Below are 22,501 nucleotides of genomic sequence, written 5' to 3' on the forward strand. Positions count from 1 at the left end.
AAAAAAAAAAACCAACACCTTAATTAATTTATGGAAGTCATTATAATGTGTAGCTACCAACAATAACTGGTTCTGTACTGAATGCAGAGGAGGGATTACAGTAATTTAGGGATTACCATATAGTTACAAGGAAGCACTACACTTTGTGAATTCAGAAATACTTACACGCTATGCAAAAATGCACAGGAGCACAAAGAGATTTCAATTTCATATAAATCAAGTTCCTACACCTTTTGTAAGAACCAATGCCTTCACTGGGAAAAAGACAGAAAGAACACAACCACCACATACTCAACTTGGCTGGTGCTGGCCAGCTGACCAGCAGCAGTAGGACTGCTCACCACACAGAAGGTCCTCTCAAGGCAAAGAGAATGATGCTACCTGTGCTCAGTGCCTGATGTCACTGCTTTTTAAAGGAAGAGTATAAATCAGTAATCACTGTTGTAAGGAAACAAGACTCAAAACTCGGACAACCAGACTTAATGAGTTCTGCTCTTCCAAAATAAAATATAAATGAAGTCAGAAGTAGCCCWTTATACCATACGTAGTTACCAGTACCACTCATGAATGAAGCACAGGTAAAGTCAAAGAGGCAGCTGCAGTATTTGTATCATAGCTTGGCAGTAAGTCATCTCAAAATTTGGACAAGGTCCAGCTCTTAAAACAGCACTAATAATAGCACCAGACTTCATCATACTAATTGGTCAAATGAAAAAAATTMAGAACACTGTAATTTTAAAACGTGYAAAAATTTTAAATTAAATTTTCCTAGTTGGCATCACAGAGATATAAAAGAAACTAAATTAAAATTYAGTCACTCATCACCAAATCTCCAGGCATGTTCAAATGCCTTTAACCTAAGGCCTTCCTTCTACAGTTCCATACCAGTATTGAGTTTTGCTCTGGAGAAGGGAATCCCATCATTAGGAGTCTCCTACCTACTGACCCAACTGCATCCTCAAGACCAAGCTTGTCCTTTTCATGGAGCAAGGCTGGCTGTAAAGGAAAGGTACACCCTTAGGCAGACAACCCTTTGGGGCAGGACACTGATTCTGAAATGCACTGACAATCTTCATTGTGACATTTTCTGACTTTGAAATGTGTCCCATTACAGTATTAAGACACTTAATCCAGCAGCACATAATTTCCAATTTCTAAAAAAGCAACCTGTAAATATGCAGAATTCTAAACTGAATGTAGTCATTACATACCTATTACACAAACCTATCTTTGAGCTAATGGAGCTACAGTGAGCATTTGCCCCTCAACGGACTAGAAGCTGTTCTGCTGCAAGGTGTCACAGACACTCGCTAAGAGCACAGAAACAAAAATACATAGTACCTCTGAATTTCATGTCATGCTTTCCAAAGAGAAAAATCTAGCAAGTACAGTCTCTTCTGACCCTTTTTCCTAAAATATGGCCACTTTCACATCCCCATCCAGCAGTTCTTCACATTCTGTTGCTCATTCTGCTTCCTTCTCCTAGTGTTATTCTCCAGTCTTCAAAGCTTTCYATCCTGGTCCAACAGCTCTTTAGCAAGATGCTTCCAAATGCAACCYACAGAAATGACACCTTTTCCCTGAATTTACACCTCCCTCCTATCCTTGCATTGGTCCCTCCCACCCTCCTATTTCCTTTTATCTCATTTGCAGGGTCACCAATTCTGGTCCTGGCCATGGACTCACTTCCTGTTCAGTTTCCTTCATGCTTTAACAWAGACAGGTACATCAGAGGCACTTTTAAACTTCTGTTAGATCTGCTCAATTCTTAAATTTAGCAACAGCTATTTCTAAGAAAAATTCCTTAACCACTGTACATCTCACTGTATTTAGCATTAAACATCCACCACTGCACTTTCTTATATTTTGTTCAAAAAATTGTGCAAATACTGACATTTTGAAATGTGTTCTGCACAAAACCAATGCATATTGATGATTTTTCCCACTAAAAAGAGAACAAAGTAGTTACCTAATAGGCTGAAATGAACTGGGCTCAGGAACAAAATACCAATTTAATAAACAAAAAYACACAGTCCACTGTATAGCTTAAGTACCAGAGACACAATATGTCTCTTACCAGATAYATACAGTAATATCTGTTACAAAAAAATATTCAGTACAAGTTCTTCAGTAAAATCTAGCAAAGCACAAAGTATATTGTACTTCTAGTGCTTCCACTTATCAGATGAAATCTTCTCTTTACACGGGAAAAGGACAAAAAATGGGAATCCAAATATAGCAATCTGAAACAGGGTAGCACTAACCAATCTTTCCTTGAAACAAAAATTTCTCTTAGAAAAGGATGCATTYGGAAGTTTCCCTGGCACATTCATAGTTACTGTATGTACTTCTGGTACAAACCTGCACAGCCTGCACCAAGAAACGCCAAGGGTGCAAGAGACTTCACACAACAATATTCTAGTTGTAGCTGWGCATGTCCTCAATTTTTCTTTTTACCACAAAGAAAGCCAAACTACACATTATGAATCAATCAGAAAGAGGACATATGTTTCTATGTTTTAATAAAAATGACACCAAGTATGGAACTTCACAGTGATGAGATGCCTAAACCAAAAGCATTTCCCCAGCTCTACAGCAGTTATAACAGGTTACATAATAATCCTTTACRGAGAAAGCTCTCACTGATTTAGAAAAAAAAAAACTTACATGTTGCAATTTTCAGAAAAGCACCACTCTAAAAATGCATTCCATTCATTCCAGAAGCAACCCAGATTCAGTACTATAGAAGCTAAAGGTACTGCTTAATGCAATGATTCATAGTTTCTCTAATAGGAAGATTCAGCAGTTTTCAGACAAGACCTTTATTCCCTCTCTGAATAAATGATGCCTGAAATTTTTATTCTTGTTCTAATGGAATTTCAATGGCCTTCACTGCAAATCTACTGGAAATTTTCGCATATTAAGTGGAAAAAATTAAATGATGTTAACCACATTTTAATGTGATTAAAGCTGACAGGGTCATTATTTCTGCTAATCACTCAGTTTAAAAAGCTCAAACAAAACTTTGTAACAGCCAGTGTTTTGTTCTGTTTTTCTGTATGTCTACTGTAGTTGAGAATTAACACCACTACTGAATATGAAACACAGCACATATTATAAAAGGATATATCAAATGTTTTCTGCAATTTGAATATGGATTTAATTATAATTAATTAAAAAAATTTAAAGGGGGGGAAATAATTTTTTCAGACTGTGTAGCCCTTTTTTTGCCTTCCTCAACCAAAAGACAAAATAGAACAAGGGAATATATATCACTTTTCCTGTAGTTCCTATTTGCTAGCGAGAAAGAGAAAACACTTCTGCATGTGTTTACTGCAAGAGATATGTGTAATCACAGAAAATAATTTCTTAGAGCATGTCTGTTAGGCTCTGCAATAAGGAGCTCTGCTTATTACCATCTAGGGTTGACATAAGCTGGAAAAAGGACATAAAGAAGTAGGACAGGGGCAAGCAGCAGCAACAAAGAGCAAAGATTATATAGTTTTCAGAGTGTCTTGTAGTTCACTCTCATGGAGGATCAACAACAGGACAGAAAATTAAGGAGACTGCTGTTCTGGTCACGGGCTCAGCTCGGGAGGCACAGCCAYACAGACAGCCCCTTGCTCAAAGGCTTGGCACTGACAGCAGCAACTGTCAACAGAGCAACTCCCTAACATCACAGAAGCTTTGAGGGTGATTGAACAGGGCAGAGGAATTAAATAAAAAAACAGACCTAAGTTTATCTCATTCATACTACCAGAGAAGTGGGTATGCTTTTTGTGGGATTTATATTTCATTTCTTTCTGGGTGGGAGGAGGCTGTTGGCAGACTCTCTTTGGCTTGCATTTTAGGCTTTTTGAGGGATTACAATTTTTTGAAAAGACGACCACTGTAATGCTTACTGCCTGCTTAATAATTAATACCACCCTCTGTGAACCATCCATTTCTGGATGACCTGTACCTCTCACGCCATATTATCTCTTTCCTCACTACCCCCAAATTTGCAGATGATTAAAAAAAGAGGGGGAAAAAAAAAAGCTTTTCAGCATTCATACTAATTTTTTCTACATAAGTAACTTGCTTATACTTAAGTTACTTTAGAAGAGAAAGAAAGTGCGGACAGACTGATTCACATTGACCATTCCCATATGGTTTAATAGATACATTTCAACCTTACTGAATCACTTAAAACTACTTCTTGGGTTACCAAAAAAAATAAACAAGATAATTCTCTTATTAACCTTAGCATATGTGAAATTTATCTGAAAAATATTATATTTCCTTCCCATTCCTTTGCACAGTATCTGAACACAGAGATTGTTAGATCTACTTTATGGACTGCAACAAAAAATGCTGAGTAAAAAAGATGGTGATTAATTATACACAAGTCTTTTCATGTAAGACTTTACTTCTACTTTACTTCTTGGAGCATGTACTACTAACTGTACTTCAACAGCCAGCAGCTTCTTTTCCTAACAAACACTTGCTTCAAACCTGAATACTTTCCATAACAAGAAAAAAAGTCCAATGACATTAGATGACTTACTATCACAGAACAAGCTATGTTAACATCAGTACACTACAGCTGTAGTTTGTGGTGTTCTCAAAAAGAAACATTATTGGTATTGCACTTTCTAGYTTTAGTGTGAAGCCATGCACTAGTGCATCAACTAACAACCCCACTGAATTCTCGTGCTCATCTAAGAAGGGACCCTGCTGAATGTCCTAATGCATCTTATTGTGAATCTTCAGCAAATAAAACTTCATGTATGAGCTCATGATGTGCTTTGCTGCTGGAAAGTCACAGGCTCTGTGGGAAGCTTTTTATCTTCCCAGCAGTCAGTTCTCTGAGAACATCAGTGCAGCTACTGTAGTTACCTGTAGATTACTTGTATTTTCTCACATCTGTGTCCAGCAATCTAAACCATGATGATAAAGGGTCATTAGGTTTTGAGTGAGGAAGGGGGTGGACTAGACAATTTGCTCTGATAAGCTCCTTGTTGTGAGTGCCGGTTTAGAATGTGAAATGCAGGGTTATGCACATTCTCAACTCAAACCCCACTGCTCTCAGAGCACCAATTAAAAATCATACTCAGCCCATCTTAAACTACATGAACACATCTTACCTAAAATTTTTACAGTTAAAATATTGCAATAAACTAATTCCGTGATGGTAAGAAGGACATCAACTGTCTATTAGCCACAAAAGAATTCAGGTACAATTACTAAGATAACTGCTGTTTGAAGCACAGCAAAGCAATTTCCCACAGTGGGGCTTACAGTTCAATTTACCAGTTGGGCAAATATTTTGTGCTCTGTAGTGGTCCACAGAGTTAACAGTTACCTGTAACATTTGAGTAGTGTTATACTTGGAGAAAACTTTTTTCAACCTAAACAAGTGTTTCAGCTTTATCCCTTCCCATGAATACTGATTTTTTTCCAACCCTTTTCTAAGAACTCTTCTCAGAYTTTTATTGAACATTAAATGCAAATTTTATGAACAAGCCAATGGGTCTAGTTTCCCATTCCAAACTACTCACAATTAAATCTTGTAAGCTATAGGCTACTTGGAAGAGGAATGAGAATAAGTCCAATGTCACCTATAAAATTACATTCATCCTCATGTAACGTGATAAGGTGATAACAGGCTTTTTTTCTTTTTTCCTTATGGGATATTCTTAACTCAGGGAAAAAAAAAACAAAAAAACAATCACATGAACTAAACAATAATGAAAGAAGGCTGCATTTTCATATGAAGCAAAACCATGTTATACCATGAATACAGTATACAGTTCCAATGACATGGTCAGTGACAGAACTGTGAAAGGCCTTTGAAATATTTATCATGAAGTTTTGTGTCAAACTACAGTCAGTATCATGGTATTATGTTAGGCAACAGATATATACATGGAAATACAAAGGAGCTATTGAATATTTCTTGGTCAATGTACAAGCCATCACAAGAAATGTAGGGATTTAAGAGTATGAAGAATGGAATTCTTACACTTCCCTCTCCTTGAAATTAAAACAGYTATCATTCAAACACTAACTCATCACCTTAGATAGTTCAGAAGAGGTTTTCTCCATTGCCCTTGCAGGGATGATGATATCCTGCTATGTTGCTTTTGAGTCTTAATTTCAAGTCCGTGAAGAAAAATAGAAGGCTGATATTTTACATTAAAAAGTCTATTTCCAATTTAGAATAATTGGAACAATACATGAGCTCATAATGGATTTTCTATCAAGATTCAAAAACAGCATTTGAAAAAGAGCTCTTTAATTTTATTACCTAATTTTATTTTATATGTGTACATCTTTTAGTTCTGATTGCTGCAAGAGAACTAGCTATATATACAACACTGGTATTTCTTTTTTTTAATCACTACATGATCTTTAATGAAAATGCATCTTTTTGAGAACATTAACAGTCTGCATCATCAGAAAAAAAATGAATCCTTAGTAATTATTCATACACCAAGTAGCTGTAAACCGAAATAATTTCAGAAGACCTGAATGTGTCAAGAACTTTGACAATTATGACTGGAGCCAGGAAACTGTAGCAATGCAGAATTTCTTATGAATTTTTCTAGTTACTTTTTATAAATGCTGTCCTAGATGACAGCTTAATGTGTACCACATGCAATATTTATTCTTCTTCAGTGTCAGACTGTCTAGCCATCCAAGGGAATACAAAGAATGTCACTTATTAGGATAAAAGCACAAGGAAGGTAATCAAGGACATATGTAACATCAGCCAATCATGCCCTATTTCAACATCCTATTCCATTCATAACAGTTCAACAATTATTTGCTTACTGATAACTTGCTTTCAGGCTGTTTGTGTTCCCCATAATGGTGGTTTGCATTTATTTTGCTCTTTAGAATTGGACACTTGCTGTGCCATGCATGTTTGTCAAAACTTTCTATCTTCTGTCAGAAATAGCTTTAGCATATCAAATAATTTCTGTTTGTCAGAAATCACTAATAGAACAATCTAGGTACCTTCTATGTCAATAGGGTACTAACATAACTAGAAACCAGAAACAAAAGGCTATCAGACACCACACACTACTGCAAGACAGGCAGCTAAACCCATGTTTCTGTTCATTGTACTTTGATCATAAAGCTGTGTCTTTATGAAAAGCCTAGTACAAAAATTAGACTCTGAATGGAATGGAAATGTACTTCAACAAGGTACTGTCTAAGCACAAAGACATTAACCTTGCTTTTAAGCTTGAAAACTCAATTTCTTGCTAGTCCTCCATGTCTCTTTACCATATTTCTACTTATTTATTTATTTTACCAAATGCCTATATGAAATACTTGTAGACATCTTATCTGCTGATTCCAAKCTACATGATGGATCTATATGAAAAACCATTAGCTCACAAAGACAAGTAGAGACAAGCAGATAGAGGGAGCCAAAGACAAACATTTACCCTCCATAAAGTTATTTTTAGGTAATAATACCAACAATAATTTTTGACAACCCTATAGGAAACTGAACACACATGCACATGCATGCACACTTCATTAATCTGAATATCCTGGGACATAAAGATTTTATTAAATAAGAAACAGGTATGGATTTTATGAGCTCCTGAAATAAAACATAAGCTGGATGTACATCACATGTTTTAGATCGACAACACTGTGCAGGTTTTCAATGTATTAGGTATAAGATTTTGGGTTTTTTTTTCTTTAATAAAAGCCATTTGGATTTAAATACATTTTCACTTCAGGAATGCACTACTGTGCCAATGCATATGAACAAGATTGAGMCTCAATATACAATGAATCTGATTAATGCATTTTCATTGCTCAACCCAATGAAGTACAAAACCAGCACATGCACTTAAGTTTCAAATATTCACCTTCTAAACATTTCTTTAGGCTTTATAAACTAATACCAGAGCACAGTAAATCCCAACTTCTCTCCAAATTAACAATAATTAAGCTGAAGAATTGATAATAAAGGATAATAAGATACCCATACCCAATGTCTCATCTGACAGTTCTTCAATTAAACATACATAATGTACAAACTTTCCTCTCCGACTTAAACATGAACATGCATCCATTCCTAGACAAGGATACATGGTTCCATCCACTGTAAGACCAGTGACTATCAACATCTGAACATTAGTCATCCATATTAGTCATTAGAAAAAACTCAAATTGTGAAAACAAAACACTGTGCCAGAACTTTAGAAGGTAAGATACATTTCTTTGGGAAAAAAACCCAGTTAAATGAAAACACATTTCCATATACTTAATACAAAATAAYGAGCTGTAAATAGCCACAAAATTAAACAGAAAACTTTCTTAAAAAAATGCATCATATTTTCAAAATAATCATCAATGAAAAATGCATCTGTCAGTTGTGAAACAARGAAGTCACTGAGAGCAAAAGAAAACATGAACAAAGGGTGCCAAAGGCACAGAAGCATACATTTCCAATCGTATAAAAGAATCACCCTTCTTAAACATTTTTCCATTTATAATAAATRTTTGATTGCCTGATGTTTCTACGTAGCCCCTATTTATAGAAGACAGACCAATGTTACAGAACATATTCCCCCAGAGAAGGAGATGCTGCAGACCATTCACAAAGAAGAATTTCAAGATGACTATTTTTCCCAGACCCTATAGGTAGCTCAAATATCATTCATGAGAGAAATAATGGTAAGTGAAATAAAATTAGCTTCAACTATTAAAAYTTCAAGATATTGCCACAATTCTGTAGAAAGTGATAGCATGGAATGTTTCAAGAAATGAATTCAATAAGCAGAATTTCAGAGGTATACACAGTACTTGTCTGCAAATCAAACACTGCAATACTGACTAACACACCATGAAAAAAAAAGATACTTATTAACTGGGACATTGTTTAAGAGACAGTGTTAGAGCAATACTGATTGCAGTGCCCAATCAAAAAAATCAAAAGCAATACAAGTGTATTCTCTTGATATTTCTTACAATAAGACAATATCATCAAGGAGTTTTTTGCTCTTAAAAAAAGTCTAAAATCAAAGCTCATTTGCTAGTTATTACAAGTGTTGATGTGCCTAATGTGAGAGTGAAGGACTACCYTACCACTCAAAACCCACCAGTTACAGGCAGCAAGGAGGCATCAGAGCCTCACACAGAGGAGGAGCTACTCCCACCCACCAGGTGAGACCACAGCCACTCACCTGAAGACTCTCCATCTCCCACATTCTCAACAGACCTCCACAATAACAACTGCTGGTTTTTAAATGCCATGTCAGAAACAATGACAGTGACCCAACAGATAGGGACGCATGCTCATAGTATCTGTTTTCCCCTTGATTTGAAAGAGAAATTTATTGGCTTTAAGCACTATGCACAACTTCTATGTTGTCTAGCTGACAAACATAGACTAACAATGTTCATTCATTCTGACAGGGACAGGGCTCAATGAATTAGTAATAATAAGATAATTTAATATTCAATAACTTAAGGATAAACTACTACTAACAAGAATAACAACCTCATGCACAAATCTCTATTTGTAAAGCAAAACAATCTCTATTTGTAAGGCAAAAACTCCCTCTATTAAGAAAACCAAATCCTACTTTCTAGGATAAGACCTGCTCATTAATGGGACATTAATGAGCTCATAAGAGAAACCACAGCATATGTAGATCAGTCTTTACACTTCTTTCTCTGCCAAAATTCCCCTCACAACCAAATATCCAGAAAAAGGTAACTTGATAAACGGAAGCATATTAGGAGACAGCATTTTAACTACAAGGAGAGAAGCGTAACTGGATCTTTGTAATTTGCATCATGAASTATTTTTGTAAATCAACAACAAACACAAAAATATAGTAGAACAAAGCTCAGTCTCCAATAGGATTTAGACTCATTTGCAATCAAAGAATAATCCTAATCCCTGGGATATTTAATTGAGGACACTAATTCACCTTACTTCATTCTCATTCCTTCATTAGTATTTTATGCAAAAATCATTGCACTGAAGGTGGCTGTGCTTCCAACATCCAACAACTCAAAAGAGCATGGAAACAGTGTCTGTTCTACTTCTTCYCTACTAATGATGTTTCTCATCAGGATCRTCAAATGTGAAAAGGATTCTGACAYTAATATCTACAGGCTTACATGCACAGTCAAATTGATTTACTCTAAAACGAGTAAGAGTGAAACTCACTACTGAACTRTTTACCGTTGGAAGCAGGATTTGAAATCAGCATCTAAGATAATGACACAATACCAAGATGACAGTGCTGATATTGTGGTCAGTACCCTCATCTCCCCCAAACATTTCGGAGGGCCTGTTGATGAGGTTGTGTTCGTGATGCTCAGGACTAACAACCCTGGACTGAGACATCCTGTACAGAATCTGGTCCTCAACATGAAAGCTGGGTTCCTAAGCTGCTTACCCTTCTGCTTTCTTCCATTCTGTAACACGGACAAGTGAGTAAAGCACATTTTCTCKTTCACTTTTTTCTATTTCAGGGTTTAGCACATCACTGTATTGGAAAGAGAAATGTCTGTGAAAGAGAAATGCCTGTTCTCCTAAATATAAGCCAGTCTGACTTAGGACATAAACACAACAATAMGACATAAAAGATGAGACACTTTGAAGCTAAAAATCTCACTTAAGGAGTATTTTAAAAAGTATCAAGCTACTGAAAACCCCCAAACTCATTTAGTTATCAGTAAAACTAAYATAGTAAAGCTATATTAAATGACCACACATTGTTGAAACTGTAGTCTAACCTACCATAAATAAGAGGGAAGCAGTGCTTGGCCAGCTAAGRCTGTGACAGCATTGCTCAGGGAGGGACCACAACTATATACAACAGACACTTAAATGACTAAGCACATTTGGATGGCCTTTGAAAAAGAGGACAGACATCATTCAGGATAACATTTCAGAAAAAATAAGCAATTATTAGAAAACATTGATGTTTTTACTGGGTAACTTGRTTTTAAAATATACAACATATCCAAAAAAAACTTGTCTACAGTTTCACCAGCACCAAGACTTTTAGGTAAATAATGAAGAAAACTGAGGTATGAAACACAAGCTTCTCCCCAGGGGAAAGGAAGCAGCAGAAAACTGAACTAAGCTCTTTATACAGCATACTGGGAAGAGGGAAGAACAGTTAGTCACYACACAGTAACAAAACATTTCTGCATCTCAAGTTTGCTTCTGAGCAGTTTAAGCATTCTCTGGTTTTAAAGAAGACTCAAGTTAAAAAGGGATTTAGTACCTCATTATGCATCCAGAGTCAGAAATTYTGTATTTCAATAAACAACAAAATTGACATAATTGTCTTTGAAAATGTCACCACATACCATTGTTTCGTGGAGTCCCTTTCTCTGCTGGTTATGTTTCGATATACTGAATTAATCCAAGTTGTATAATTAACTGATTTGGAATCCAATGCAATATTATTCTCTCCCTTAGTATTTTGTGTCTTAAGCAGTATGTGTTTATTAAAGAGATGAAAATATTTATTCGAAGTCCCAATTCCAGGGARAAGCAAAGAAGACCAGGGAGAAACAAAACTTCTAAAGTGTTCAGACAGTTATATACAAATAAAAGATGCCCATTTTTACCCTACACAGGTTTGGGTAACTTTGCAAGCAGTGATGTTTTTGCTTGTTACAAGTTAGCATCTGCTACTTTGGATCTTGCCTATGAAAGTCCAAGTGTTTAAATAAAATATCACACAAATTACTTGCCATGGCAGATTAAAGAAAGCATCATTAGCAGGTAGCAATTCATAAGACTGCATAAGCCAACTATAAAACTGGTAGAGTGTCCAAACTCATAGCTGCAGTTGTTCAACATTACAACTGAWCCCACAGAATTGTGTACAAACATATCAGAAACCATGGTGATGACAGCCACAAAAAAATTTAAAAYGCTGAGAGGAACATCTGCAGAGAGAAGATGGGAAGTAACACTGAACTGTTCAAAGGGAGGTTTGGATGACATGCAGCTGATATGACAGGGTTCATACACCCAGCAATGAAGTGGAGAAGTCGCTTGTTGCTGCTTTCCCTCAGCACAGACTCTGATACCAAGTGTTAATACACAGTCTTTTGTACTGCCAGTACAATCAGCTGGGTGCACATGGATGCTCTCAGAGTACAAGAAGCCTGGTGGGTCACAGCTGCTGTGCTGGGCTGGTTTTGGTGCTGTCRGATGCTGGGCTGTCACGTGTCACTCAAACACTGGAGAGACTGTCCTTCATTTCCCTGCTCCCCTGCTCTCTACAGGCTGCAGCTTTTGATGAGTTCTAACCACAGTCTGATGGTACCTTTATCTGTCCACAACAGGCCTTCCCAAAATCCAGAAGGTTCCCCTCTACTATGACTGCCCCTCTCTTTACCCGTTCAAGACTCAATACATCCTAAGCAAATTACTGAGGCTTTATTCCTGAATTCACAACACTTTAGCTATCTAGTAATGCCATATCATAATCAGGTGGACCAGCATTTTTCAAAAAAGCGTCACCATATAACATTGCCCATTTTTAAAACATACAGAAATATTTTATTTGAAAACTTACACTATCCTAATGCTTAGAAACCAAGATATTTGGCATAGAGCAGACTTGCTATCAGAGACAAACCATCACACTTGTGCAGAAGGTGAACGCTGAAGTGAAGTTAAACTCTGGGAAGGTGCTTTTGTGTCTGGGGCAAAGTTATACACTGAAGCCGCGAATGGGACCCATCTTTCCATGCTTAAAGATGTGTACCCAACACCTGCTATTACCCAAACAATATGCATTCACATTCAAACAGACAGGGGACTCCAGAGGGGCAGGCGAAAGAAAGCAAAGCAAAGCAGGAAGTCTGGTGAAAGAAATCAACCAGASCAAAGGACTGGACTGGAACTAAGCCAGCAAGAATGGGATGAAATCAAAGGAGAGCGAGAGGGAATCTGGCAAAGACCCAYGGAGRACACATCAGCTGGGAAAAGGGTGARGCAGAARTACRGGATAAACAGAACAACTAAATGAAAAGTTACTGGAATAGGTAAAACAGAAGACTACAAGTCAATTGGCAACGTCAKGACACAGTGCTGCAAAGAAAACAGACTGCCATTTGGTTGATGGATGACTAATTACATTGTATTCATTAATTCATTTGTATAAGAAACAAAAAAGAATAAATGCTTATTAAGCAAACAATATGCACTATCCCCTACTACACTAGGTAAGTGCTCTATGAAAAATATATGCAATTCTCTAGTTTCAACAGCCTAAGCTGTAGGATACTCTCCCACAGTMATGCAGTAAAGATGTAGCAGAATGCCTTAACCAGATCCAGAATTAACTCTGAATATAATATCTGACTTCTCAACTTGTGTGTGCAAAATCTTATTTATACCCAGATAACATTTTTCATCTCCTAGTATTCTTTTAAAGCATTTCAGTTGTAAGGCAGGAACAAGAACGGTAATATATTTTTTAAAATATTATTTTCCAGATTTGTCAGCATTGAAGACAACCTTAAAATCATTAAGCTGCTATGTGAAGAAAACATCTCAATACCACTTTGGTATTACAACTTATGACTAAAAAAATTCTACAAATAATTTCTCAAATATATTTATAGGAATAAAATGTATCTGCCTAAACACCCATACCTGCAGAAATACAACCAAGAACTCCAAGTCTCCATTTATTACCATRAATGGTAATAAATAACTCCTTTTATAACTTCATTTCCTAACTAGTTTAAAAGTGAAAGACCAAATGAAACAGATTATTTCATACTCAAACCTATGGAGTGTTCCTTTTACTTGACCCTCGATATTTCTTTCTTCATGTCAGATTTCCCTACCCCCTCTCCTTGTTTTTTGTTTAATATTCAGAACATCTGAAGCAATAAGAAAAAGATGAATAGAAAAGGATTATTCACTCTCATACTACAAGATCTAAGGAGCATCAAATGAAATTATGATGTGGCAGATCCAAAACAAGCATAAGGAAGTACTTCTATATACAGCACATAGTTAAACTGGAGAAGTCCCTGCTTCCAGGATATTGGGATGCCAAAAAGTATACTTGGGTTCAAAAGGTCAATGGCTAAATATACAGAATAAAAATCAGCCCCAAAGTATTAACCACAAGTATATCATATCTGGCTTAGTCAGCTCTACAATAACAGATTGCGAGAAGCTGGATGCATATACTCTGTTTGCTTAATCTGTTCTTATAATCTTCCCTGGACATCTGTTAGTGGCCTGTCAGAAACATGATACCAGAAAAGATAGACCTTTCATCTGACCTAATTATGTCTCTTTTAGCTTAAGAACATGAAAAACTTATAAAAATTAATGGGCAAAATTTTATTTATTATGACACATATGTCACTTTTCTAAATACACAGGAGTAAAATACTGAGTCCCCTATCCTATCAAGACCTATGAACATTTTTAACAGAATGTCTACCACAACACTTTGAGAAACAACCCTTTAAAATAATGTTAACATACATTTGGATATTCAACAAGTCTGAATTATATTAAACAATGTTCAAAAATTAATAATTAAGTTTCAGAMAATTTAGCTACAATGTTAGAGGTACTAGATAATCTTTAGCAGCATAATTGGCTTTTTCAATTAAAGTCTAGGCATAGGATGAAATTCCCTTTATTGGGCCTAAGAAGTTGAATCAAAAGATCAGTTTATGCAGCTTTAACATATTTCTGGTGCTTGCTGCAAGTAAGTCCAAAATACCAACCCAAACAGGATGCTAAGCACGGTCCACTACAATCACTCATTAATTAGCTCAATATATCGCAAAATTGGAATCCATACTATGAGCCCCTAGAAGCACCCTCTCTAGCAAAACTAAAATGTAAAGACTCAATTAGATGAAGGGCTGATAAATCTGATATCTTGGATTTGTGTGACATCCTGTGACTCAGAATGCAGTTTTAACTTATTACTATTATTMTTTTTATTTARATTATTTTCATGGTAGAACTCAAATACATGTATACCATGGCTAAGGTACTAGATCCAGATTAAAAAACCCATTTGGAATTATAAAGAGTTTAAATATTCATTTAGAGCACAGCAATACAGTATTAGGATTGGTTTCCGTGGATTCCCCCATAAACATCAAGATTACTGTCATCTGATCATAACACAAGTGCAACTAACACAGCTGCCATGTCAGCGTCTCTTCAGGGGCTAGGTCTTAATCATAAATCAACTGAATGACTAATTCAACATTGTTAAACTGCTTGGAGCCATTCCAGTTTTTACATCTTTCAAAAGGTCAATACACCTACTCAAACACACAACAGTCCTATCTTTCACAGTGTTTTCTTCTTTTCTTGGATTGAAAAATAACATGTTGGCACTTAAATATAAGTGTGCTTTAACTAACAATTAAAATGATCATTAATTCTGAAAGAGTGACCCAGTAAAACAAAGRCAATTTTAGTTTTCTCTCCATCCAAAATCAGAAAGCCTCTCCTCTCCTTTGCTGTGTTAACATTTTTATAATTGCARAAGTCTGATGAAAACATTTTATGTCTGAGCATTTCCTCCATTAACCTTAGCTTTGTTATAGTGATATTATGAATAAGGTTCAGAAAGAAACTTTTTTGAGAAGAATGACTAAGACTWAATGTGGCTTGCATTTCAAATATGAATACCTACCCCTCAAAATAATAACAAAAATCACGAAGTGGCATCTAACAGTAAAATACATTCTAATCACTTACAGCTGCTTGCACCACACAAATGACAGAAGCCTACCGTTAGCATCCTTCATAGAAAACATTTATTCTGCTCTTAAATATAAAAGCTATGTTGCATAAACAGAGGATTTAAAGCTGTGGCAGAGTGGCTGAAGGAAATGGCAATCTTTCTAGTTCTAGTAGATGCCTTTCCCTATCACACAATGTTTCCCACTCATAAATACATGACAAATACTTCCTCAATCATTTTTTACGAGCAGGGATGCACAGGGGGTAGTCAATGGCTAGCTTGAGGGAAAATAGGAACAGCAGGAGGCAGAAACTGTACTGAAAATGGCGATGTGGTAAATTCTCTTCTGGAACATCACTCAGATACCCAGGCTTTGATCTTTCAGCTACAATTACATTCACATCCATGAGATCTGGATATACTTTTTAAAAATTAAATCATTAATTGTAATAGGAACAGTTAAACTGTTTCATTACATGACTCCTCAACTCAAACATATGRTATTTTACGAATTAAAAACTGCAATTTATCCAAAGATTTGCTTTCAATTGGGTTTAACTATGTCATCATCACAACTAGTCTCACAAAAAACATGGGGTGACTGGCGACAGCTAAATCACAGACTGGCGTCGCCTAAGTAGTCTGGCTACCATTAGGGTCTGGGAAATGGTATTTACTGTACAATTAGAGCCAGTGAGCTCTACCTGTAATCATCCAAATACAGGTGTGAGGATCCTTTTTTGGACAGCAAAACCGACTCATCCATTTCCACATAAACTTCCATGCCTGTACTGTTATAGCAAACCTTAAGAAACCTCAGCATCTGTACTTTGAAAAAAACACCACCTTACAACAACAGAGCAAACATKAATATCCTGATTTTAATGACTTCCTTGGGTAGAACCACTTCTTATTTTTAAATTGTCAYAGCCAAAAAATATTTAAAGGAACAAATTCGTTTAAAATTATAAAATCTGGCCAAATATGAAGAGCTTACATTATTATATTGCTTATCAAGCCTATTCTAAAGTCTATATTTGGGACTGAGGGTTTGCTATTAAAATACGTTAAATTTTGTTCTTGAGYATCAACACAAAATGTCTTGGAGTATCAAAAGGACAGTTTTAGTTGCAGTAATTTCACTGAATTTATTCTAATGATTTATTGGAGTTAACCATCTGACATTAATTATTGTTTTGGCTTCCAGTCTATGAATGTTTATTTTTCAGTTTAAAGCCTTCTCACTCTTTGATATCATATGGAAATGAGAATTTTTAATGGAAAATTGAAACCATGTGCATCTAAGTACTTAATGAACTACAGGGAGAAACAGAGGGTGTACTTTAGGAGAATTCAGATATTCCGCTTTAGATACTTTTGATTTGTTTGGAGGAGTTACACGCATATATATCTGTTGACAAACATACATTTATACATCTTCRAAGTATTTCACAAGTACAGTTTTTTAAATTCTGAATTGAAAGAAAAGATTTGCTGTTTGGTTGGGGTTTTTTTCAACTAAATACCCTGATATAGATTTTCCTCCATCATATACTAGCTACTTAATCTGTTCCCTCCTCCACAAAGCAGTATTTATGCCATCTAGAGCTTCCAATGACATGCTAAATGCTGTACTTCTCATCAGCAGATTCCCATCATACATCCACCATGTTAGGACTGGATCTTCATCCAGTTCAATGAATGTTTGATAGATTGATTTTGTAACCATCACATACGTGAGTCACAATATTGATGTCAGAAACACCTGACTAAAACCTGAGCTGTTCATGGCATTAAAGCCATCAAAAGAGGCCTGTAAACCACAAGCAACACACAAGCAGTAGCAAGAAAGCCCGGCACCCAACTGCAAACAGAGGAGTGACGTTAAAATATGCAATTTTGTTTGAAATACTTCTGCGCAACTCATATAGCTTTAGTCTTCTGGCATTCAATTCATTGCTTTGGAATGAAAAAGATGTTGCTCAGACAACCAACATTATAGAACACAATAAAGCCATATGTTTATTTAAATTAGCACTTCTAAATCAAATCTACTTTCTTTAGAGTTAATGGATTCACGTAGAAACGTAAGGAAGGAAAGCATATTCTTTTCAGTCAGGGTTTCACCATACGCATTGTATTCAAGGAGYATGTCAACRGGAGCATAACAAGTAACAGAAGTGYAAGATTAGTTCATATTGCTATTTTAATTAATATCCTTGGTGATATAAATGTGCAAGGAATTACTGACCATTGAAAAATGGGAAACAAATACAAATYTAGACATTTAACCTGTACACACTCACCACTTGTTTTTCTTCCTAATGTAGTCTTTTTCAGAGAGATTAACCAAGTAGATCATTGGTTTTGAAGTGAAAAACAAATGTTTGTTCAAAACATCAATCTGGAAGTAAGAATATAAGGGGAGAATTTTAAAAACAGTTTCTAYCAACTTGAATTAATTTTATGATCATTTTCCTCATGCATGTCTGAGAAGGCTACAGAATTCAAGTGTAATACATAAATCACAGATAAGCATAGATTCAGCTAATGAATTCAACATTCAGTACACCATGAATATTAAAYCTAAAGAAAGAAACTTTACAAAGAACTAGTAACAGGTAGCAAAATTAGAAGTCAATTCATGGAATAATATTTATAGCCTACCTCTTTGTCATTCCAATCATGATAGAAGCGGACAGCTTTCTTTTCATCTATTACCCATGTCTTGATTTTGCACATTACGTCCTATGCAAGATCAAAAAAAAAACCAAAGTCAAAAACTCAGCTGGATATCAAGACTATTCTCTTCCATAAACAAGCCATGTATACATTAAGATTCAAAACATACACACAAACTAAAAATTAGATAATACCTTTTAGAAACAAATATTTACTCTCCCAGGAAAACAGAAACTGCTGCTTTAAAAGTCACTAGAGAGCAATATGGACTATTAAAGTCATCCAAACCCCACAATTAGAAAGTTAAATACACAATACTCAAGTATCATCTCTTGTCACCACGAACATCAGCAGAGCTCATAAAATATACGTAAAAATCAGTACATTTTAGATTGCTTTTCAAACTCAGTAAGACGCAACATTTCAGCATCCAGCGGGAGAGACCACGTACATATAAACATGCCATTAAGAAAAGGGAATGGGTGGGACAAAAAACAGCAAATCTCCTTTTTTTTTTTTTTAAATTGTGAGCAAAAGAAATGGAGCCTATTATTGATGATCCACCCTCAAGAAATTAATTCAAATGGCCAAAGCCCTTTTTATTCCGCATTAATTTTTCGCCAACACCTTCTCCCTCCCCCCCCAAAATGAAACCTGCCAAAGCCTCCATTACACAATGGCAAGAGCCTTGCACTGATGACCTCCAACCAGCTGCATTCACTTTCAGAACATCTCTCTCGGCAGGAAATCTAAAGGCCTTTTAGTTAGCAAGCTAGTGTGCATTCAGAAGGAGTAACTGCAGGAAGAGCCCAATGTGCTTTGTTTCTCTGGCCTTTCTTCACAGAAAGATTAATCATCTGTGAAATGGAAACGGCAAACAGCAAGTGACACAAACTGAACCCTTCAAGCCTTTCCTCATCAGTTTTGTGGTCGTGAATCCGAAAGCTGCGTGTGGCACGGTTCTCCTTACAGGCAGGTGTTAATAAAAGGCTCATGGGTCTGAAAGGTCAAACTCTGCTCTTCTAGGAGTAGTACATTTTAGAGTCGCCTATTTTTTGTTGTAGATAATTTATGATCATACTTTAAATAATGCATTTTTAAGCTGTATTTGACACAACTGAGCATTAACATCTTTAAAATACAAGGAAATGTTCCCTAAACTGTTGAGCATGTAACATTTTTTGCACTTAATGCTATGCAGTTGAAGGACATTTATAAACAACCACAAATAACATCAGTATTTACTACCGTCTTTTCTAGTCTTGCAGTAGCTTTAGTGGAGGAAAAAAAAAGAAAAAGCTCTTCTAAATCTTCAGATCCTGATTTGAAACCCTCCAGGAACAGGACTCCCCACAGATTTTAACAAGGAAGGGGCAAGSTAAAACTTTTAATGAAATCTAACATGTTCTGCCTAAGAATAATCACTTTTACTCTCCTATAACTGAATTTCACTCATAAATGTTTAAAAGTGGCTAATATAACACCATTTCCTACAAGGAGAAGATCAAAGTGCTATATTACAAATGCATTATGATTAAAAAAGCACTGTGCAGCTTTGCTATTAACTGTTCTTTAAACCCTAAAAGGCTTCCCATAGATCTCACTTGGCACTGCATATACAACCTTTGACAAGTAATGTAGACCATTTTTATTCATTGCCTAAAATTGTAGGCAATTATGTGCGTCACACTGGCCACCTGCAAATTCTGAATGCCTGCTCCAGTTGTCAGAGCAAAAAACTAATGTCGGAGGGGATTAATCTAGGGGGAGAGAGTCCTCTTTAATGGCTTCAGCAGGTGAAATGGCCCAGCTGGTTACTATGATGAGTGGCCAGAACAGCTTATGTAGAGACATGCAACAAGATTACACATAAAGAAGAAAACAGTGGTACCATCTTATCTTTAACCCTATGTGCTTTTTATTTTTTAATTACTCAGTATAAACAAGATAAGGGAAGCAATTCTACCAATAAGTACTTTTCACTTCAGATCTTTATCCTCAGCTTCCCTTTAAACAGATATGTATAAAAATCAACACAACCTCCAAGATTCCTGTTCAGCAGTGAAGGAATTCTGGTTATACACTATTTTGGATTTCAAACTAGTTCTGTGGGTACCTACCACATGGCTTTCAGTATTACCGTTTCTAACACAACAGCAACACTTTGCTACATATAAATTGTAGACAATAAAAATTGGCAAAAAAATACAAACAAAAAAAAAACCAAAAAACCACTATAGCACAAAGTCATCACAGCCAAAGGCTCAAGCAGAAATGAAATTTTTTGTAATCACACTGTAAAGGGAGCTACGTAATACAGAACCTCCAGAAAATTCCAGGCATCAACACAGCAAATGAAGTTTGGCCTTTCTAAAGCCTATCTAAAGACAGAACTGCCAATYAAAACCTCTCTTCCACATGCATCTGCTACCTATAGTGACACACAGACATAAATCCATTCTGGCATTGACCTAATTTTAATAAGTTCTGTTTCACGTACCTGACTTGATGCTGTTTGAAACTGTTGTTCTAAAGGAATGATTACATGGACAATTTCCACGGRTAAGGCTGACCTACAGATGAACATGCTGAGGAGAACTAACAACCATATATCTACTTGCAATTTTATTCTGGCTTTATAGGAAGTTGGTAAAGTATTGGAAAACGTTCTTTAGATAAAAGCATGGMAACTTGTAAGCAAATGCAGCGTTTTTCTGTGAAGCTGATGAAGCAGTGAGACAGTGGAGTTCCCTGATGGACTATCTGGGCAGCAGTCACACCATGCAGAATGTAAGGCAGACAGCCCAGAAACGGAAAAAAATGGGTCAGCTGAACTCAGGTTCCCCTGCATCAATGGTGGTGTCCCATTTAAATGAGACTTAATATAACTCCTTAACAAGAAACTGTTAAGCACAAATGATAATATGAAGAAAGGTGTTTCCACGTATTTCTGTTTAACTCAGCTGCCCCAATACTTTAAACAAACATGCAAACAGCACATTTTTAGGTTATTTCCCATGTAGCACCATGTTAAATTATTTGCTTCTATTTAGGACTGATGAAAGAGYATGAACTGACCTTTTTATCTTCTCTATCACTGTAACAGTAATTGAAATATGTTTAATCACTGCTCAAGTTAACTTCRAGATGCTTCATAACAGAACACAGAGCAATGACCCACTTTATTTCATTAGATCTGGCCTCCCCAGTTGCACACTTTGAAGTCAATCTGTCACCAGCAGAATGATCCACTTTGCMTTCTTTGATGAGCAGGGTACTCTTGTTTTTCAGCTAGCAACATTATAACAAGAACCATTCAGAAAGCCACCAAAAATCCCTCCAAATTCCAATTTGCTTACAGTTGTCAAGGCATGTGAAATACAGCAAACTTCATTAATATCAAATATCACTGTTTTAAAAATCAMTTAATTTCTGATCATATTCATGGCAATATAGTACATATGAATATTCAGTATATTTAGCCCTATGAAATGCAGTGATTCTAATTTATGTCCTGCTCTCATTTTCCAAAGACCACAAGTAGTCAACCCACAAATGCTAAGCAGGACATCAAYAGTAAGTCCAGCAGTATAAAATAATGAAATACATGTAAATTGTATATAGCAGATTTACCAAGACATGCTCACGAGACACTACTGTGTAGAAAAATGTGCATACATTAATAGACTTTCTGGATGAATGGTAGTAATAATGTGTGCCAATGCCAAATTCTTCTTACAGCATGAGGGACTAAACTGAAGCTTGGAAAACTCACTTGCCTACTTGGCATCAGAGAATTGTGATTTTTTTTGTTGTAAATTAGCAGGGCATGTAATTAACTTCCGCAAATTTAATAAAGAAATAAGCAGTTGTGAGGATTACCACTTCACACTTCAAAGTGCAAGCGAATTCTCTGTGATCCTGCAGGCAGTGCAAAAGTGTCTACTACTGCAGAGTAACTGTGAGTACAGTAGGTTTTTCCCCCACCAAGGGATATATGGAGTGTTTTCAGCACCTTATTAATTCCCTTCCAAACTTCCAAGATATAAAAATGTACCATCTCCCTGTAAAAGCTTCAAAAGTAGTTA

General features: G+C 36.0%; 1 protein-coding gene across 2 annotated transcripts in view; it reads right to left on the reverse strand.

The window, feature by feature from the left end:
• The window catches only part of OLA1 (Obg like ATPase 1), a 95,491-nt gene that overhangs the window by 22,771 nt on the left and 50,219 nt on the right, over nt 1–22,501 (reverse strand). For both annotated transcript variants that reach the window (XM_057363676.1, XM_057363677.1), the window contains 2 exons: nt 18,399–18,479; nt 18,038–18,135 (listed from right to left, as the gene is read on the reverse strand). In XM_057363676.1, the coding sequence (XP_057219659.1) occupies nt 18,038–18,135; nt 18,399–18,479 (179 nt within the window). The remainder of the gene's footprint in view (nt 1–18,037; nt 18,136–18,398; nt 18,480–22,501) is intronic.

The sequence above is a fragment of the Malurus melanocephalus genome, unplaced genomic scaffold, assembly GCF_030028575.1.
Source record: "Malurus melanocephalus ecotype Western Australia unplaced genomic scaffold, MMel_1.1 scaffold_30, whole genome shotgun sequence".
Lineage (NCBI taxonomy): Eukaryota > Metazoa > Chordata > Aves > Passeriformes > Maluridae > Malurus > Malurus melanocephalus.